Source organism: Balaenoptera acutorostrata, chromosome 10 (genome assembly GCF_949987535.1).
Source record: "Balaenoptera acutorostrata chromosome 10, mBalAcu1.1, whole genome shotgun sequence".
Classification (NCBI taxonomy): Eukaryota; Metazoa; Chordata; class Mammalia; order Artiodactyla; family Balaenopteridae; genus Balaenoptera; species Balaenoptera acutorostrata.
Genome location: NC_080073.1, coordinates 46574608 through 46594272, shown reverse-complemented (window position 1 = coordinate 46594272; position 19665 = coordinate 46574608). Strand labels below are relative to the sequence as shown.

Genomic DNA, 19665 nt, shown 5'->3' with positions numbered 1-19665 from the left:
AGATGGGGAAATTATCCTGGATTACTTGGGTGAGCCCTAAATGTAATGACAAGTGTCTTTATAAGAGGGAGGCGAAAGAAGACTTGACTACAGGAGAGGAAAAGGCAGTATGAGGACGGAAGCAGAGACTGGAGCGTGCCATTTGAAGACAGAAGATGGGGCCACAAGCCAAGGGATACAGGTGGCGACTAGAAGCTGGAAAAGACAAGGAGAAGGATTCTACCCTAGAGCCTCTAGCAGGAAGCAGCCCTGCTAACACCTTAACCTCAGCCCAATGAAACTGATTTCGGACTTCTGGCCAGAACTGTAAGAGAACAAATTTGTGTTGTTTTAGCCCACGAAGTCTATGGTAATTTATGACAGCGGCGAGGGGAAACTAATACAGTCCCTACGCTGGCTGCTGCAGGGATGGGCCGTACAGTCTTTAAGAGGTCTTCCCACCGCAGGGGCACAGCTGCCAGGTCTCCGCTCCAGGACAGAGTGACCTACTTGTCATCAGAAAGACAAACCGCCTCTTGGGGTTTGTGCACACTCTCCAGGGAGCCCCCTGCCCTCAGGCTTAGTGAGGACGGCCCACAGCCCACGGGTATAGGCTGAGCAAGGGACTGAACACCCACATCCAAATGACCCCGGGGGCCCCACTCAGTCCCTGACCTCAGGACCAACCCCCAGGGCAAATCTGCTCACCACGACCTTTCCCCCAGTCCCCAAGCTGTTTGGCAAGCTTCATCTCTGGGCCCAGAGGGATGCGGCAGCTCCCCACGCTCATCTACCACCACCAGCCCCTTAATGACACACAGGTTCAGAGCCAGGCTGCCTGGATGTTGATTCCAGCTCCACTGCCTCCTGGCTGTGTGAACTTGGACCTCCATTTCCTCACCTGTACCGTGGCGATAAGAATGGCAACCCCCTCATAGGGTGGACCATTCACTAGCTCAATGAGCAGATATTCCTGAGCCAAGCACTGCTCCAGGCAGAAGTGAAACATCATGAACAAAACAGACAAAAGTCACTCCCCTTATGATGGTGACATTGTGGTGGGGAAAAAAATGTGACTCGTCACTCATAAAAATAAGATCACTCCACCAAGTACTGTGAAAGTTATACGAGCTGTTGTAGGTAAAACATTCAAAACAGAACCTGAAATATAGTTATACTTACTCATAACTGATCATAATTTTCTAGCAGGACCCATGGGGTTACCTCCATGGCAGGGTTCCTGGAACCTGCGCTCAGAACACATGCCCATCAGGTGGGCGTGCGAACCCCCGACTCCCGAGATGGGAGGGGGCTCAACGACGTGTCCTTTCTCTCCCCCTCCCTGCCGACTGGTTGCTCTGCTCCAATCTCTACGCTGATTATATGTTGGGGCTTTTCCAGCCCCACTGGCTGCCCCAAGGGCCCTCTCCATACCCATAACTGAATTACCATTTTGTTCCAGCTCACAAGAGCACTAGTGTGGGAACACCGCAGGCCTGATGGAATATTCGAGACCCTGCCATTTGTTGGAAATTTTCTCTGGCTGCCTTGGTATTAACAGCCATACATTTTGCTCTCAGGCCTGGGAGTGGGGATTGAGGCTGAAAAACTAAGTTTCTCTCTGGGCCATTCTGTTCCAGCCTTCCAGAGATTTCTACTCTCTGGCTGCTCAGAGGCAAGGACACGCCCCAGAGAAGAGTTGGTGGGGGGGCAGCAGGTCTGTGTCCTACATACACACTTCCCCCCAATTCCAACCAAACCCGTGACAACACGGGGCTGAGTCAATTAGGGACACTAAGGGGAAAATCCACCTCACTCTTTGCCTTAAATCCATCCCAGTCATAGCAGGTCATATGGACTTCTCCAGAATAAGGCCTAGAGGAGAGTTTGTAAACTGGGATCCTTGGGCCAAATCTGGCCTGCAGATGTGTTCTGTTTGGCTTGAAATGTTTTGAATAAATTCGAGCCAATGTTTAAAAACCAGGATATTTCCCACAAAAATCCAGATTTCCAGCTTCCTCTGAAAAGGGGGAAGTTCTAGCCACCACTTGGGCCCACATTCTCATATGGCCGGAGTCGAGTATGGCTCCCTCTCTCAATGATATGTTCTCTGCCATTCACCACAGGCTCCACCACTCCCTATTGTCTGTCTCCCAAGAGAAGGAAGGACAGTTGCCTTTGGAATCTCACTTGCTTTATTGTTTTTCATAGGAGATAAACACTTCTCTGACCACAGCTCAAGACAACTTGAGAAAACAAAACATAGATTGGTTTTTTCTTCATTATACCCAGCCCACTTCTTTCACTTATGCCAGCAGCCTAGGCTCCAAAAGCACTTCAGTTTATACTTCTTGGTCCAGAGCTGTACTGTCCAATATGAGAGCCATGAGCCACGTGTGACTATTTACATTAAATTAATTAAAGTTAAAAATTTCCATTCCTGGTTGTTCTAACCACATTTCAAGTACTCAACAGTCACCTGGGAGTAGTGGCCACCGTGGTGGACAGCGCAGAGGAGAACATTTCCATCATCTCAGAAAGTCGTACTGGGCTGGACTCTGGAGAGATTTAAATATAAGATGTGGAGGCTACCATCCAGTGAAGATACCTGTTGAGTTCTACGTCTGTGCCACATTGGGAGCTCTGGGGAGAGCTGCTGCCTTCCAGCGGTTCACTATCTAACCAGGCAGAAAGCCATAGCCAGCGACAAGAGATGACAGGAAGTACCCCTTGGTGTCACAGGGACCCTCTCAGAGCCAGAGAAGGGGAGCAGGTCTCTGTTTTCACGATACAAAGAAAATGCTCTGCTTGCCCATTGCGTGCCCTCTCGGCCCAGTCCAGGCCGTCTCCTCAGAGGCTTGCAGAGATCGGGACTCTCTCAGCCCCGTCATGGCGATGCTGCTTTGATGTGTGGCATAAGTGTTAGAGGCTCCCCAAGCAAAACACACAAGGAGAGTCAAACTCCAACACACCCCACTGCCTGTGTCTCCTGCCCTCACGCCCCTCAAGGCTGTCCTCTGTCCTCTCCACGAATCCAGATCTCGCCCACTCCCAGGGCTCCTACTCCAGTCCCTGCCCTTCCCTCCCCTACATCTAAACAAGACACTCCCGGGACCCAGACCCTCAGGGCAACGCTCTACACAAGAAACTAATTTCCAAGAATATTTACTTTCAACAGAAAATTTCCATAGATGCCACCAAAAGAAAACAGCTGCATCTAAGTGTGAGAATTTTCAGGTTGATCAAGTGGAAAGAGATTCAGATTTCTGGTTGTAGGGCCCACCTTAAAGTCCTTCATACGTACGCACTGCATGCCTCAGCAATTACAGCATCTCTGATCTCTAAGTTACTTTACTTATTGCTCTCTAAAATGGATCTAATGATACCTGCCTTAACACTTGAAGGATTAAAGATTCAATGAGATAATGGATAAGAAAGCTACAAAGCCCAACACAAATATTTGTTGTTATTAGTTCTAAGGGGGAATGATCTTCCCTCAGCCAGCACAGAGGCCAGCACTCACTAGAAGTTTGTTGAAGATTATTTTTTAATGATCCCGGAGTAGAAGGTAAGGAAAGACATTTTTAGACGAAGGGGACTCTTGGCATATTGCAAGATCAGATCACACAGAAAAACATCTACACAGAAGCAGGGCTTCTGAATCTTTTTAGTACCAAAGACTACTTCAGCCACCTGGTAAAGACATGGCTCTTTCTCAGGATGCTTTTTTTTTTTTAATGTATAAATAAATGGCATAGGGTTACAAAGGCAATCAATTATACTGAAACACAGTCATCAAAATATTCCAAAAAACAAATTTGTGATATAATAATACATGTGCTTCTTTATTAACACAGTAAATAATGAGATCTGTCAGCACATCTAATAACCAATGCACTTTCAAAGTAGTGAGGAGTAAAGACTATATTTCAAAGGATCTGCTTCTACTCTCATGTTGTAAAATCTCTGTGATTCCTCTTGGTGACAAAGTCACAGGTCTTGCTAACACTACTGGGTCAGTGCCTACATTCACTATTGAAGAAATTGAATTTCCGTTAGAGATTAGAGAAAATAAAGATGGAACTTTTCTTCATCCAAGTTTAGGGCTCCTCTGAATTCTAGGCATGGATCCCGGTCAAGAATCCTTGAACTGGTACCCTTGACCTGGTACCATTTGATTCTGCCTCTCTCTCGTTCACCATTATAGGAATAGATCCATATGGCTTATATAAAGGCAGGCCCTTTATAGCACATATTCCCCCAATTCCCCCACTCCAGAACCCCTTCTGCATGGGAGCTAGGGTCCAAGGATACCCCCCCCAACTCCTGCTCCCCTGATGCACTGAAGGATCCTACTAACAGTCCTGGTGGCCCAGGCCTTGCTGCATCTCCTTGCTGCACCTTATATCTGTTGTCTAGGGACAAGGTAACCGCAGCTCCCATTAACTGAGCACTTACTATGTGCTGATGACTATTGTATGAGGTGCTTTATGCTCATTACGGGTCGAACACACAACCCCACAAGGAGGCAGTGTTATCTTAGGGGAAACAGAGGCCGAGAGGTTAAAGGTTCACTGACTTGCCCCAGGTGATAAGCAGGGTTGGAATTCAGTTCTGATTACAACTCACCTCTGAATCCTTCATGCTTTAAAACCATACCAAGTAAGGTATTGTGACAATTAGAGTTTAAGCCCAGTCACCCTGGGCCACTGCCCAGGAGATGGGTGAATGTGAACAAGGACCAGGAGCCTTTCCTGACACCCAGAGAAGCGGCTGAACAGGGTGGCATTGCCCAGCCCTCCCTACGCCCTTCCCAAAGGGAAATGAGGGGATTTTAACTAGAGTTTCAAGAGAGAATGTTCTGAAAGGAAGGAATACAATAGCATCTTTGTAGTTGCAACAGGATCTCTAGGGCATCAGGAGAAGTGGGGAGAGCAGGGGGAAGGAGGGTGAGACAGAACTGTAGGAGCTGACTCGGACTGGGGCCTGCAGACAGTGGCTGGGTGTGAAGGGAGGCCGGGAGGGAGTACTGTCCAGGAGGCCACCGCTGCCGGTGGCCAGTTCCCCAGCCGGGAACCAGGTCCCCCAACAGGTACACACTGAGCTTCTGTGTGAACAGACAACAGAGCCACTTTGTCCTGGAGAAAGAGGCCTGTGTGCCCTGCCCCCACTCTCCTCCCAGCACAGGGATGGGCATCCAAATGGCCCATTCACCGGCCATCCCAGCCTCCAGCCCTCAAACTGGCTGCAGCCTCCACCTCCACTGGGCCCAGGCATCCCAGGCAGCACGACCCAAAGCCCTCATCCCAGCCTGGGCACAGCGTGAGTCCGTTACTCCCCCCGCCTCTTCCATCCACCTGGCTGGAAACCAGTTATCACATTATCCTTGGGGCTGGAGTTCCTTCATTTCCTTTGGCGAAAAGGATGAAGGGGGTTACGGATCCTGTACTTTTTGAAATTATGACCTTCTAAGGTTAGAGGTTTAACTGTATGTGGGTCTTCCCTTCCCACCTCAAATAAGACCCCAAGCATTTAAAAGTACTAAAGCAAAGTTTTAAATCGTGGCCAGAATGAAGAAGAAAGGCATGGCCTCTGCCTTTAGTTTACAGTCCAGATGAGAACATGACCATACGCAACACTGCTGCACTACGTTCTTAGGTTGTAGAAATTACTGAGGGAGGTATAAGTTGCCTGTGTGTGTATATGAAGGAAACTTGGAATGGAGGATTGGACTTTCATGGATAAACTCCTTTCAGGAAACGTGGAGACTGAGATATAAGAGACAGAATGTCTTGAGAATTCTCCAGTGCCTAGTGCACTGGAAGGCAACTCACAGCATTGGTGCAAAACCAGTCTGGACAGAGGCAAGGCCAGCCGCTGGACAACCAAGTCTGTTCTGCTGATAAAGCTCCCTGACAGGAGCACAGGGCAGACACGGGGACACAGGAAGCACACAGAGGCAGTGGCAGTCGGCCCTAGGCAGCCAGGCCAGCGGAAGGCATCGCTGCTCTGCCAGAGGGCAGCATGCTGCTGAAACCCAGCCCAGAGCACTGTGCCCAGCGCAGCCCCGATCCTGTGTCCCCCGCCTGGCATGCTCAGACTTCAGGGGCACCTGTGGGCTCCACAAGCGTGCCGAGGGGTGAAAGGGCCTCCCCGGGGCCGTCCTTTTTGTCTCTGAGCCTCAGCCTACTCGTCTCACATCCATACACCTCCAGCTGTTACTCTTCTCTTTATTCTCTCCCTTTCTCTCTTCTAGCCCTAACCCCTCTGCTGTCTTTGACCAGTTCTTTGGCTGAGGGCATTTCTGTAAAAACCCCTACCCGACTTGGCTTCTAAACGTGGAACCATGACCATGCTGCCCAAGCCAAGATGGAAGGATTTGAATTCTCCAGATGGTTCTGGAAGAAGCTGTTTGCTCATTGCAAGCAAATACCCTTGAAAGCCAAACAAAAACTGGCCGCAAGTAAACAGCATGTGACACAGCCCCTTCCTGCGGCCACTTAGCAGAAACCCAAGGCCAAGCCCATGGCAGGCAGGGAAGCTGGGCCAGGAGAGCTGGAACAGCCGCAGCCCTGCCCACCCTCCAGCAGGGCCTGGGGGCCAGGAGGAAGGGGACCTCTGTGGCTGCGACGGCTGGCAGAGGGCCTCAGGGGCTGCAGGCAAGGCGGCCGGAGGGGCATTAATAACACCGTCCTCACTTATTATTGCAACTATCTCTAGCCTATTTTTACGATTATAATGGCAAAACCAATCCAGAGGATGAAGGGAGAAATGTCAAATACTTCACCGTGGCTCTTAAGAATATACCATAGTGATCCATCTTATACAGCTGAAATGGTTAGTATCATTTCTAAATAAGTACCTTCTATATCATGGTTACTTCTAAATGTGACTAGTTAAAGGACCCCATAAGATAAATAAAATAAAGATGAGGAGAGAGGAGAAAGGCACAGAAACCTCTGTACCCAGATGCCTGAGCAAGAAACAGAAGTTGCTCTTGACTTGCCCTCAGGTTGCCAAGCGTTGGAGGTTCTCCTGCCCAAATATCTCCCGCCCCTGCTCCCTCTGGCCAGCCACAGGGCCATTCCACCCTCTGGTCCACTGGGATCGTAATCGTTCCCCAGACGCTCCCCCTTCACCCCACAGCCCGGAGTCTCCCCTCCCTTGGAAACTGCTCTCTAAAATGCAAACACAGTCCCACCTCTCCAAGCTCCAAAGTCCTTCCATTGCCCGCTCTGTCCTCAGGATAATAACACAAATCCCCTGTTGGCTACACCACTCGTGCCCCATTTCCAGGCTCTGCCTCCCCCATTTCCAGAAGGTTTCCCTCAACTCCCTCCCAGGCAACTTTGATAGCTCACCTTTGCCTTTAGGGCTTTGCTCACGTCGTTCCCTCTGCTAGACTGCTTTTGCCTCTTCTTATTATTATTTTCTAACTATTTCTTCTATTATTTTTTCAGTAAAACTAAAATTTTTGTATACAGTTCTATGAGTCTGAACATGTGCATAGAACCACCACCACAATCAGGACACAACAGTTCCATCACTCCAAAAACCTCCCTCAAGAATTCCAAAGCCGGGCTTCCCTGGTGGCGCAGTGGTTAAGAATCCACCTGCCAATTCAGGGGACACAGGTTCGAGCCCTGGTCCGGGAAGATCCCACATGCCGCGGAGCAACTAAGCCCGTGCACCACAACTACTGAGCCTACGTGCCACAACTACTGAAGCCCGTGTGCCTAGAGCCCGTGCTCCGCAACAAGAGAAGCCACCGCAATGAGAAGCCTGTGCACCGCAACGAAGAGTAGCCCCCGCTCGCCGCAACTAGAGAAAGTCCGTGTGCAGCAACGAAGACCCAATGCAGCCAAAAATAAATAAATTAAATAAATTAATTAAAAAAAAAAAAAGAATTCCAAAGCCCCGGGGAATAAGACTCAGGCCCTAGCCAAAGGAGACCCATGTTTGTTCAGAACTAGTCAAGGCCTGGAGACCAGCGGAGGCCCTCTCCCCACCTTTCACTCTTAACCCCCTTCACCTCTGAGTTCACTGGCTGCTACCTTAAAGCACCTTCTGGCTCCCTCTCAGTAAGCAGTTCTGGAGCCCCAAGGCCACTTCCAAGAATATGTGCACATGGTGCTGGGGGGACACACAGAGACGGGCAGTCTGGGGGTCACCCACAAACCCTTGCTCCATCCTCACTCCCAGGCCAGGTGGCCCATCAGACGCAGGCCTATGTAGACACATCCAGACGATACAGGGATTGTACCCCGAACGCCCCAGATGGAAACACTTTAGCAGTCACATCAAAAAAACAATCCAAGCAAAGAAAGCCCAGGTGGCTCAGGCACCCAGGCCTCAAGGAAACCGGAAGCACCCTGCTTCTACGTCAGCACCCTGGCAGGGAGGGAGGGCTAGCCTCCCGGACCTCTTCTGAGGGGACTGTCAGCATCTTTGAGGCCCATCTGAAGCACATTTCTCTCCCTGGCCCCTGAAACTGCTAAGGCCTTTGCTCACTTCTTTGTGAGGCCTATCAGTTCCCCCACCCCCATCCTACCCCTCCCAACCCCCTGTTTCTGGACCAACTCCTGCTTGGTCTGGTTGGGACCAGCAGATTATTTAAACCCCTCTGCTCGCCCCCAGCCAGCCCTACAGAGCCTGGCTCGTGCATGTAGCAGGAGCTGCTCCGTGAGGGAGGTGCCCACAAGAGAGGGTATCAAATTCCCTGCAGGCTCCAAGGGCTGGAAGTCCTGATTCCCAGTTCTGATTCCAAAACTGGGTTAACCTCTTCTCTTCTCCGGCTGAGCCTGAGAACCTGAGGGCTTCACCCAGACCTTCGGCAGGGTGATTTCCCGGGGCACCCCATCATTAGAACTCAGGGGCTGCGGCTGAGTGGGGCTACCTTCTCACTCAGCCAGCATTCAGCAAGGAGGCCCAGGGCACAGATGGCAAACATCTCCCACGGGCTGGGTATTTCCTGCCTGGTGAGAAGAGAGATCTAAAGGAGCAAGAAAACTACTTTAGGTTAGAATCTGTCTACACTTGGTCCACACTTAGAGTCCCAGAAGCACCCCTTAGTCAGGTACTGAATGAAATACATCGATGACTTCCTTACTGTTTGTTTTAGGTCCTGACAAAAAGAAAACTTATTTTTGTGGGTTCTTTGTGAAACCCCCATTCTTATACCACCTTTGGTGTACCAAGTGGTTTCACCTCCAACATTCCTTTTGCTCCACATAGCAACCCCTTAGTATAAGCCCATTTTACAGATGAGGGGCCTGGGCTTCAGAGCACTAGAGTGCTTACTCAAAGCTGCACGGTAGCTAGTCTGGCACAAACCTCGTTCTGATTTCAAACCCTGTGCCTTTTCTCCACCACTCCAAGCTGCACCAAAGGCCTCAAGTATATGAAGAAGCCACAGTGTCTGATGGGACCTGCAGTGTTGGGGTGGGGGAGTGAAGAACTAGGAGACCTGGGCTCTAGCCCGGCTCTGAGTGACCTTGAGAAGGTCAAACCGCTTCCCTGGCCTTAGCCCCTTCACCTAGAGATTCCCCTCTGAGTCTTAACCTCCAGGGACTTGAGGTCTTGGTTCTTCCGAGGAGAACTGACCCATGTGTGGGCTCTCCTGGAACCCCCTTCTCTCCACGGCCTGCCTGTTGACATGCTCATAGTAGAGTGAAGACAGACAAGAGGAAACTCCTCCTACACCCACACTCTGGGCCCTCAAGCATGGCTGCAGTTAAATTTTTGATGAAGAGGCTGAAGGAATTTGTGCTTGTGAGCTTGCCTGATTCCCACTTCACCAGGCACTCTGATCTCCATTTCCATGGATGATCAGAAGCTGGCCCCATGCCACTGAAAACAGCCCCAAAGTGGAAATGACCTAAAGTCCACAAGCAGGGAGATGATTATCAAAATCATGGTATTGAGCATTGAAAGTACAGCAATGAAGATCTTTTTAGAGATGTACACATGGAAACTTGCTTTGACAAAAAGTGAAGTAAAACAAATCAGACTGCAAAACTGCATGTTCGGTATACAACTCTTTAAAATAATACTCAAAGAAGGGGGGAAAACTGTGGTGGGGTGGGGATGGTGGTGTGCTGAATTGGGCGATTGGGACTGACATGTATACACTGATGTGTATAAAACTGATGACTAATAAGAACCTGCAGTATGAAAAAGAAACAAACAAAACAACTAATACTAAACTTTCATTGGGTTATTTGTATTGAAATATGTTAATATAAATGTTTCAGACATTATATGAAATTTCTAAAAATCTTATATGTTCTGGTATAATGTTATAAGTCATAATCCTAGTTATTACTTTAAAATGTATATCTCGGAAATAATTTTCTTGTCAACTGCATTATTATGAACTTTCATCAAATCTTTAACCGTGGTCATTTTTAAGTCTTTCGTCATTTACAGTCAGTTCTGGGTGTACTCTGATGCTTTTGCAAATATGTTCCTATAAAAGGGTTTCATCTTCAAGGAATTCATGGAAAAGACTCTGACAAGTACAGGTTTCTGGTAACTGACTGTACTGCTGAACTGAATGAATAAGCATTTTCAGCACTCTAATGAAAAACTGATGAATTCATAAAAGTGCTAACAAAAGATCAAGATGAAAAATAATACTCAAAGAGAGTAGAAGATACACCAAAATGATAACCATGGTTACCTGTAGAAGTTGGCAGTATGGCTGTTATATAAAATATATTATATTTCATGTATTTTTTATCATATATATTTTTTATCCCCCAAGGACCAGAAAGAAAACTTTTTTTTAAGTTGGCAGTAATAGTCTTAACTTCTTCTATCAATATTTTTCATCCAAGTTCAAAGTCTTCAGCATACATCAAGTCTCCCACCATTATTGTAAGGAAAGGGACAAGTGTCACACTCTTAGCTTTAGAAATACACACACCAAGCCCTGGCAGAGACTCACAGCCCCTTCATGATGATCAAAAATGCCCTCACAGGTCCCGCAGCTCAATGTTCACTTTTGCAAAAAAGACATTTAAGGATTCCAGACTTTTTATATTTCTAACTCAGGCTTTCCCATTTTATGTACCTTGGATCAGTAATATGATGGTGTTAAGGAATTACTGAATATTCAAACAAGCTGGGGAAGTTCACATCTCAGTTTTAATGAATTGAAAGAAGCTTCTCTGCGGAAAGATCCTCCAAGAGGGGCATATAACATATATCATTTCCCAGCTGAAGTTCACCAAAGCCTTCTATTTTAGGACTATCTCAAAGAGTAGCAGTTCCACAGATGCAGGGATATCTGCGTAAGCGCAGGTCCTGTTCCCTCAGCCCTCTAGCCCTGTGGTTCTCAGTCCTGGCTACACACTGCGATCATCTAGAGAGACTTCGTTTTTAAAAACTTCTTGGGCTGGGTTCCACCTTGGATTTGGTCTAGGGAGCAGTGAGAGTCAGTGCGGAGAACCACTTCGCCCTCACACCCTCTTAGCTACCCATGAGAAGAAGAGGTCAACACCAGGGCTGGGGTCCAACTGCAGAATTATTCAGGCATCATCCATTTTTGGAGCTAAATGACACCTCAAAGGACATCTAGTTTAATCTTTCATTTTACAGAGGAAGAAACTGAGGCCCCCAAAGGGCTCCTGGTCCCCTGTCTCCTCCTATACTGGTTCCTGCCAATGCCGGGCCCCCAGGCCTCTGGACCACAACACCCTTCATTCAGAGGGAGAAGCAAAGGAAACCTTCATATGTCCAAGGCCATTTTGCTGCCAGAGGTTGCCCATCAGGCCCCTCTCTCTGGCAAGTGGACCCAGACACAGTGAAATCCTGACTCAAGTCCTGTTCCTAACACACCCCAGAACTGAGGATGAGAAGACAGGAGGCTGCTGGCTCAGGGAAACAGGAAGCCCACCCTGGCAGTGGAGCAATCACATCATCGTGGCGCCCAGAGGCTGCCCGAGCCGAAGGCAGGTATCTTCTCCCTCCTGCACCGGCCTCCAACCGCAGGAGGCCTGAGAGGCTCTGCCATGGACAGAATACTCCTGTAGTCAGCAGTAACGGCCCTGAGTGGGTGGCCTTAGCCCGTACTCTCTTCTGGAAACACTCTGGCCACCGAACAGGGAATTTTGTGGTAAAAAAATCTCCACACTTCACATCCTGTACCTCTGATCACTCCACTTTTCCAACCTTAAGATTCCATTATTAATTCCTCTTTAGCAGCCTTGAGGGGAAAAACAAAACAAAACAAAACTCTGAGGATTGGGGAGAAGGTGTTATGCAGGGGTAAAGTGAAATAAACACACACACCCAGCCTCATAGGCCCCCGCTCCTGGTGACCAGGCTTCTGCCTTTGGTTCTGACACTGCCAGGACACCCTGGCACACAGGGAACTATTCTCCCAGAGACTGTCCATCCTACAGGGAATCTCTGGGCACCTTCTCAACTCCAGGCCCACAGCTAAGCTCCTTGAGGAGAATCTCCCCTGGGCTCCAATCTGCCCTCTATGAGCTTGGGGTGGGGAGGGGGAGGGCTGTCCATAGAAGCAGACAGGAGAGCCCCTCTGGGTTCCTTCAGAGTTCAAACTCATCCTAGTAGCTGACACCAGCCCCTGCCCCCGGGGAAGGACGGTGAACTGCAGGAGCGGTGGGGGGCTGGCAGCTCCATGTAGCTTCTACCTGGAAGCAGAGCTGATCAGCATCCAGTGCTGAGGGAAGCCCCTTTCCTGAGGCTGCACCTGTGCTTTAAGCTGCCCGGACCACATTCTCAAAGGGTCTGTTTTTCCTGCTTGTTGGTGTTTGTTTTATTGATGGAAGGGCCACTGTTCACAAGGTCCCTGGCTTCATGAATGATGCCCCAGGCCGTCCAGTGCTCCCACACCTGCCCTGTGGTCCCAGGAGGTGGTGGGAAATGGGGCACTGGGAGACAGGCATTTGAACTTTACCAGGGCCAAATTAATTCTATGGTAATAAGTGTAAGGCATTACTTCTTTTTTTTTTTTTTGTATGTGTTGGGTCTTTGTTGCTGCACGAGGGCTTTTCTCTAGTTGCAGCCAGCGGGGGCTACTCTTGGTTGCTGTGTGCGGGCTTCTCATTGTGGTGGCTTTCCTTGTTGGCAGAGCACAGGCTCTAGGCGTGCTGGCTTCAGTAGTTGTGGCTCGCGGGCTCTAGAGCGCAGGCTCAGCAGCTGTGGCGCATGGGCTTAGCTGCTCCGCGGCATGTGGGATCTTCCCGGACCAGGGATCGAACCCCCATCCCCTGCACTAGCAGGTAGATTCCTAACCACTGTGCCACCAGGGAAGTCCCAAGGCATTACTTCTTAATATTAAAACATGGCTAAGATATAAGCTAATACAGAATTCACATGCATTTTTCTGAGGAATGAAGTGACTCCAAAGGCGTCTCACCCATCAGAGGCTGCCTTGGGTGTCCCATGGAATCCTCTCCTCTCCCTGCGCTGTGGATTGGATGGAGTTTGTGCAGCGCTGCCACAGGGTTACAGCGCAGCCAGGGTGTGCAGGTCCACAAGGAAAGCCGCCTTATTACGGTCCTCCCCACAAGAGGCAAGCAGAAAAGCCGATTGCCCGCGTCCTAAGTCCCCGCCCTCCTGCAACTTTCGGGGAACGATTCTGGCCCCAGGAGGCTGCGCAGGCTCCGCGCGCCCGGAGCGGGTGCGCTGCCCACGGTCACCTGTCTGGGTGCCCACCCCACACGCGCGTCCCCTCCCGTGATTCCTACCATGTCCCCCTCGGTGGCTGGACCGGCTCCTCGGCGCACTCAGCCTGCTCGCCAGCTCATCCCGCCGCCCGGCCCGCCCCCGGCACCGTGGCTCTCCCGGCTTCTCGGGACGCGGGATCCGGACCGAGGGGCCACAGCTTTCTAGCGGCCAACTCCGGGGCGGGCGATGCGCGGCGGGATGCTCTGAGGTTACGCTTCGTAGAGGAGGTCTAGGAGAATGCACACGCGGGATCTGTCGTTCTGCGGTAGCCTTCCCGCAGCCTCGAGCCTCCTTGATAGGCTAGGGACGCTTGCAAAGTCCTGGTCTCGCGTCCCGGCCCAGCCTCCCCACTTCCCCGAAAGCGCGGGAGGGGGGAGCTCCTTTCACAATAAAAGCCCTGCCCCGGGCTCGAGCAGCCGCAGCCGCCTGAAGCAGGGGCCCAGGTGCCAGGAAGGAATGGGCCCCGCCCGCCGGTCCGCTGGGTGATGAGCCGAGGCTGGGGGGCGAGGGGCGCTGCGCAAGGCCTGGGGACATCGCCTCGATCTCGCCTCCAAGGGGTGCGGTGCACTGTGAGCCCGTGGCAACCCGGGGGTTCCTGCGGAGGGTCTCCCAAACTATCGCTTTCCCCTGCAAAGCCTCAGAAAGACACCTTTACTGGCACCTCATAGCCTTGCTTGGGCCCAGTCCCCAAGGGCGATTTGGAAGGCAACACGGAAGGAGAATCCGTTGACCACTTAAGGTCATTAACGATGAACAGTTTTTCTCCTTGAGAACTAATCAGTGTTTAAGTTGCTGCAGTAAGCCACTGATACCAACCTCTCCGCTAAGGATGCGAACACAGGGCCCTGTGTCCCCTGGGTCTTCATGCTCCTTGTTGGAGAGAAGACTGGGCTTGGAGTCCATAGCCCTGGAACTGGGGGCTGGCCCCTCTGTAAACAGCTCAGCGACCTTCTACCAGTGCCTGGACCTCTTTGAGACCAGTGTCCCTAAGCAGCCCAACGTTGTATCTCAGGATTCTTAACAGCCTGCAGGCAAGAAGGTGGAGGTGGGGATAGAGTCAGCAGTAGGACTCAGAGAATCTGGGAACCAGGCTAAAATAATTACCCTCCAAGATTGAAACTAGTAAGAACCATTATTAGACGGACAAAAACTGGTATCTTCCCAGAAGTTCCCTGCTACAGAATGCTTTGACGTTGTCACTGATGACAGTGCTTCTTAAGAGGGTCTCCTTAAATTGTGTGTGTGTGTGTGTGTGTGTGTGTGTGCTGGGGCTACGACAGATGGAAAAGAAAGTATTTTTTTCAGTCCTTATCTTGTTCCAGATGCTTTCCAGAGGTTATTTCATTTCATCATCACAAGCAATCCTAAGAGAGAAATTTTGTTACCACCATTTTTCAAATAAGGAAACTGAGGATTAGGCAGTTGAAGTGACTTTCCTGAGGCCAGATAGTCAGTTAGTAGTTTAGCAAACCAAAGTCTACTTGCTAGAGCACGTGAGAAAGAGGAAGAAATCGATAAGCCAGGAACAGGGGGCAGGATGCAGTGCTGAAAACTAGAGCTTACTTGTGCACAGGGAGGACGGTGAGAACTGAGAATCTGAGTGCTGGCTGAGGAATGTGGAGGAAAGGGGAGAGGGACAGACAGAACAAACTTTTTTGTGTTTTGTCCAGATGTTTGGGGAGACGATGTGGTCTTTTGAGTCTCCTTTTCTGACTGCAACCCACATAAGATGAACATTCTTTGTCATGACCTTTTACACAAACATACACGTACAAACGTAACTAAAACAAAGTTTTATAAATCATTGTTACACGTAGTGCACTCCAATATGTTCTATTCTATTCCATCTTAATTATTTTTAATGGTGTTCTGTAATTACTCTATTTCTCTAACATCCACTACTGAGTATAGTTTGAAAAACACTGTACTTGAGAGTAGAACAGAGACATTTCTTTAATGTTTTCAAAGAGCTTTGTGGTCTTCTACAGAATGTATCTGTTATATAGGAAAGGAATTTTTTTTTGAACTCTTTTTTTTTTTTTTAATTTATTTATTTATTTATTTATTTATGGCTGTGTTGGGTCTTCGTTTCTGTGCGAGGGCTTTCTCTAGCTGTGGCAGGCGGGGGCCACTCTTCATCGCGGTGCGCAGGCCTCTCACTATCACGGCCTCTCTTGTTGCGGAGCACAGGCTCCAGACGCGCAGGCTCAGTAATTGTGGCTCACGGGCCCAGTTTGCTCTGCGGCATGTGGGATCTTCCCAGACCAGGGCTCGAACCCGTGTCCCCTGCATTGGCAGGCAGATTCTCAACCGCTGCGCCACCAGGGAAGCCCCGGAAAGGGATTTTAAAGGCAGGGATTTTGTTGGTCAAGTTTGAGAACACTGAGCACAGTTTTTTTTGGTTTTTGTTTTTGTTTTTGGCAGTAGGACTTGCCAGAGCCTTTGATGCTAATATATGTTGAGGTTTTCTGAGACAGGAGGAGAGTGTCCAGTTTTTCCCAGGTTTACTGGATGTAGAACTCTTTTTCAGAGGAGTCATCTCTCAGGACTCATGGGACACCCTTGGGAAAAGCTGTTCCAGGACCTGGTCCCGACGAGTGAAGTGTCGCATACGAACTGGGAGTGAAAACTACATTCTGAAGCCCGACTCCCAAGCTCAGCACCATTTTGTTCACCTGATACTCTGCTCAGAGAAGGATCAACTACCCAGATGGTGAATGTAGGAATTCTATTCGTAAATGAACAACTGCCACTTTTATAACCCAGAATGAATGTGAGCAGTCAGTGTCCAGGAATGACCACAGCTGAGGAAGCAGATAAACTATCCAGCTGAGGACGCACGTGGGATCTGCAATCATCCACCTGCCTTTCACAAGATCCTGCCTAGACTCCTGCCTTCCCTTTCTTTACTAACTCCTAATTGAAACTGATTCCTTCCAGCTCTGAAATCCTATGAAGTTATATTAAATTTAGATAACCAATAAATCCCTCCTTTCTAGGAAACAGCACTTCAGGCAGTATTTACTTTCAGAACTTGGGCTGCTTGAGAGTTGGCTGCTCCCAGGATACTGGTAGGGCCTCTGGTTACACAGTGGAGCTTGCAAGTGAGAAACATTCAACTGAGACAGGTTGGCGCTAGTGAGGAATATTTTACTATTTCCACCAGAGAGAGCTTCCTACTTCATCGCAGAGTGAATCTATCTTCACCTTGACCATTCCCAAGGAGTCAGGCTTACAATTTGCTCTAATGACTTTTAGAGCTCCTTATAAATTGGTACCCCAGGCAGCTGCCCAACTGGCTACTATTTTTTTTTTTTTTTTTTTTTTTTTTTTGCTGCGCCCTGCGCTTGCAGGGTCTCAGTTCCCCGACCAGGTATGGAACCCATGCCCCCTGCAGTGGAAGCGAGGAGTCCTAACCACTGGACCACCAGGGAATTCCCACAACTGGCCCACTCCTTGATATGGTTCCATGTCTCATTCCAACTCAGACTTACTAAATCAAACTTTCCAAGGCTTGAGAATCTGTCCATATTTTTTAAATTTATTTATTTATTTATTTATTTATGGCTGTGTTGGGTCTTCGTTTCTGTGCGAGGGCTTTCTCTAGTTGCGGCAAGTGGGGGCCGCTCTTCATCGCGGTGCGCAGGCCTCTCATTATCGCGGCCTCTCTTGTTGCAGAGCACAGGCTCCAGACGTGCAGGCTCAGTAATTGTGGCTCACGGGCCTAGCTGCTCCGCGGCAATGTGGGATCTTCCCAGACCAGGGCTCGAACCCATGTCCCCTGCATTGGCAGGCAGATTCTCAACCACTGCGCCACCAGGGAAGCCCTCTGTCCATTTTTTAAGCACCATAATTAATTCTAAAGCACAGCTAGGCTGAGAACTGCTGAGCTAAGCAACTCCTCTTTCTTGGCTCCCATGTCTAAATGACCATTCTAAATGATTCTGGAATCTCTCTCCTATCCATTCTCACTGCCACTTCTTTGACCCAAACTCTTGTCTCACTCGCAGTACTCTTGGAGGGACTCCCAGGCTCTGCTTTTGCTCCTTCCAATCCATCCTGCACATCACTACAAAAACGTAAATGTGGACCTGCCACTGGCCTGCTCCCCATAACTCTTGGGATTAAATGCAAATTCCTCAGCATAGCTTTCAAGGTCCTTCAGCGTTTGACTTCTGATGACCTCTCAGGCCTCTTACACATTTCTAAACCTTCTTAAGTGCTATTCCCTCCATCTCAAAGCCTTTCCTTTCTTTTTTTTTTTTTAATTAATTTATTTTTGGCTGCATTGGGTCTTTGATGCTGCACGCGGGCTTTCTCTAGTTGTGGCGAGCAGGGGCTGCTCTTCATTGTGGTGCACGGGCTTCTCATTGCGGTGGCTTCTCTTGTTGCAGAGCACAGGCTCTAGGCACGCAGCCTTCAGTAGTTGTGGCACGTGGGCTCAGTAGTTGTGGCTCGCAGGCTCTAGAGTGCAGGCTCAGTAGTTGTGGCACACGGGCTTAGTTGCTCCGCAGCACGTGGGATCTTCCCGGACCAGGGCTCGAACCCGTGTCCCCTGCATTGGCAGGCGGATTCTTAACCACTGCGCCACCAGGGAAGTCCCTCAAAGCCTTTTCTTGATACACTCATTTCTAACCTGACACACCTCCACCGCCATTCACCCCCACCCCCAAATCCTCTATTCTGAAGATCCAGCACAGCGTGTTCCCTGAAGTTATTACCTTGTTAGTCTCTCTCATGGACCTTGGACTCCCTAGAGGAAGGGACCATTCTGGGCCTTCTGTGTCCACTTGCCTAGCACCAAGTAACTGCTCAGTAAATGCTTTTGAATGAAGAAATAAGAGAGAAGACCGTGGTTTGATAATGAATCTGCTGCTCACCAAGCATGGGTACTCAGTAAAGCAACTCTGCTCCAATGGCTTCACATTCCTCGCCTGACAAATAGAACCATCATCCCTTCCCAGCCCACCTCCCTGGATTCCTACAACCATATAATGGGTTCATATAAATTACATCATCCAGAACAAAGCCTGTGCCATGACAAACTTTCAAACACATTTGTTGAATCCATGAATGAAGGAATGAATGAATAAGAAAGAAATTTCCTTTGTGGCAGAGAATGCTAACATCCAGTTTACATTTTCTCTTTTTATCTTCACTCACTGAACCCCTGTATTTTATAGGGCAGCAGTGTACTCAGCCAAAAGAATTACGTATTTCACAACCCCACCTGCAAAAAGGGACAGTCGATGGGAAGTAAATGGAAGTCATTGAGTGGGGCCCACAGGAAGCTCTTCCCAGGGGGCTGGCATTGCTTTGATTATCGCTCAGCAAATATTCACTCCCCTTCGCCCTGCTGTGAGCAGAGCATGTGTCTGTGCCACTGTCGTTTGGCTTGGCCATGGACTCACCATAACCGTTAGAATGTGAGCAAGTAGAGGCATTATATCTGCTTGTGCAGCATCACTTGGCTTTCATTCTGGGAGTTCACCATGTAAAGAACAAGCCCTGGGTAGCCACTACCCTCTAGTCTGAGCCCTAGAATGAGACACATGGGACAGACCTGAGCCCAACTCACTGCTTGGAGTCACACCCAGCCGCCCCAGAGGCATGAGGATAAACGCTGCGGTTGGAAATCACGGAGTCTTAGAGAAGTTTGTTCCATGACATTATTATAGTAAAAGTTGAGGCATACAGGTAGGAGGGCCAAGCGCTTAGAGAGTCAATCTAGGACAAAAGGGTTCCCAGGTCAAAAGAAGAGCCCTATCATACCAAAAAGTCCCATAATAACATAATATATAACAAATTATTATACATATATGTGCTATTACTTCAACATAAAAATATAGAAACAGATGTCATATTAAATTATCTATTATTCTATATTATTTATTTTTGTTTCATAAATTCTATTATTTAAACAAAACAAAAATAGTACTACTTAGCAATAGTAATTAGTAGCAATGAAAAATATGTGTGAGAAAA

General features: G+C 49.0%; 1 protein-coding gene across 3 annotated transcripts in view; it reads right to left on the bottom strand.

Moving 5' to 3' along the window:
* GASK1A (golgi associated kinase 1A) overlaps window positions 1-19665 on the bottom strand; it is a 77320-nt gene that overhangs the window by 42519 nt on the left and 15136 nt on the right. For 2 of the 3 annotated variants that reach the window (XM_057555544.1, XM_007193465.2), the window contains exon 1: window positions 13701-14021. The exons of the other annotated variant lie outside the window; for it this stretch is intronic. In XM_057555544.1, the coding sequence (XP_057411527.1) occupies window positions 13701-13703 (3 nt within the window). In that variant the 5' untranslated portion in view covers window positions 13704-14021. Of the gene's footprint in view, window positions 1-13700; window positions 14022-19665 lie in introns of those variants that run through there. 3 annotated transcript variants of the gene reach the window in all.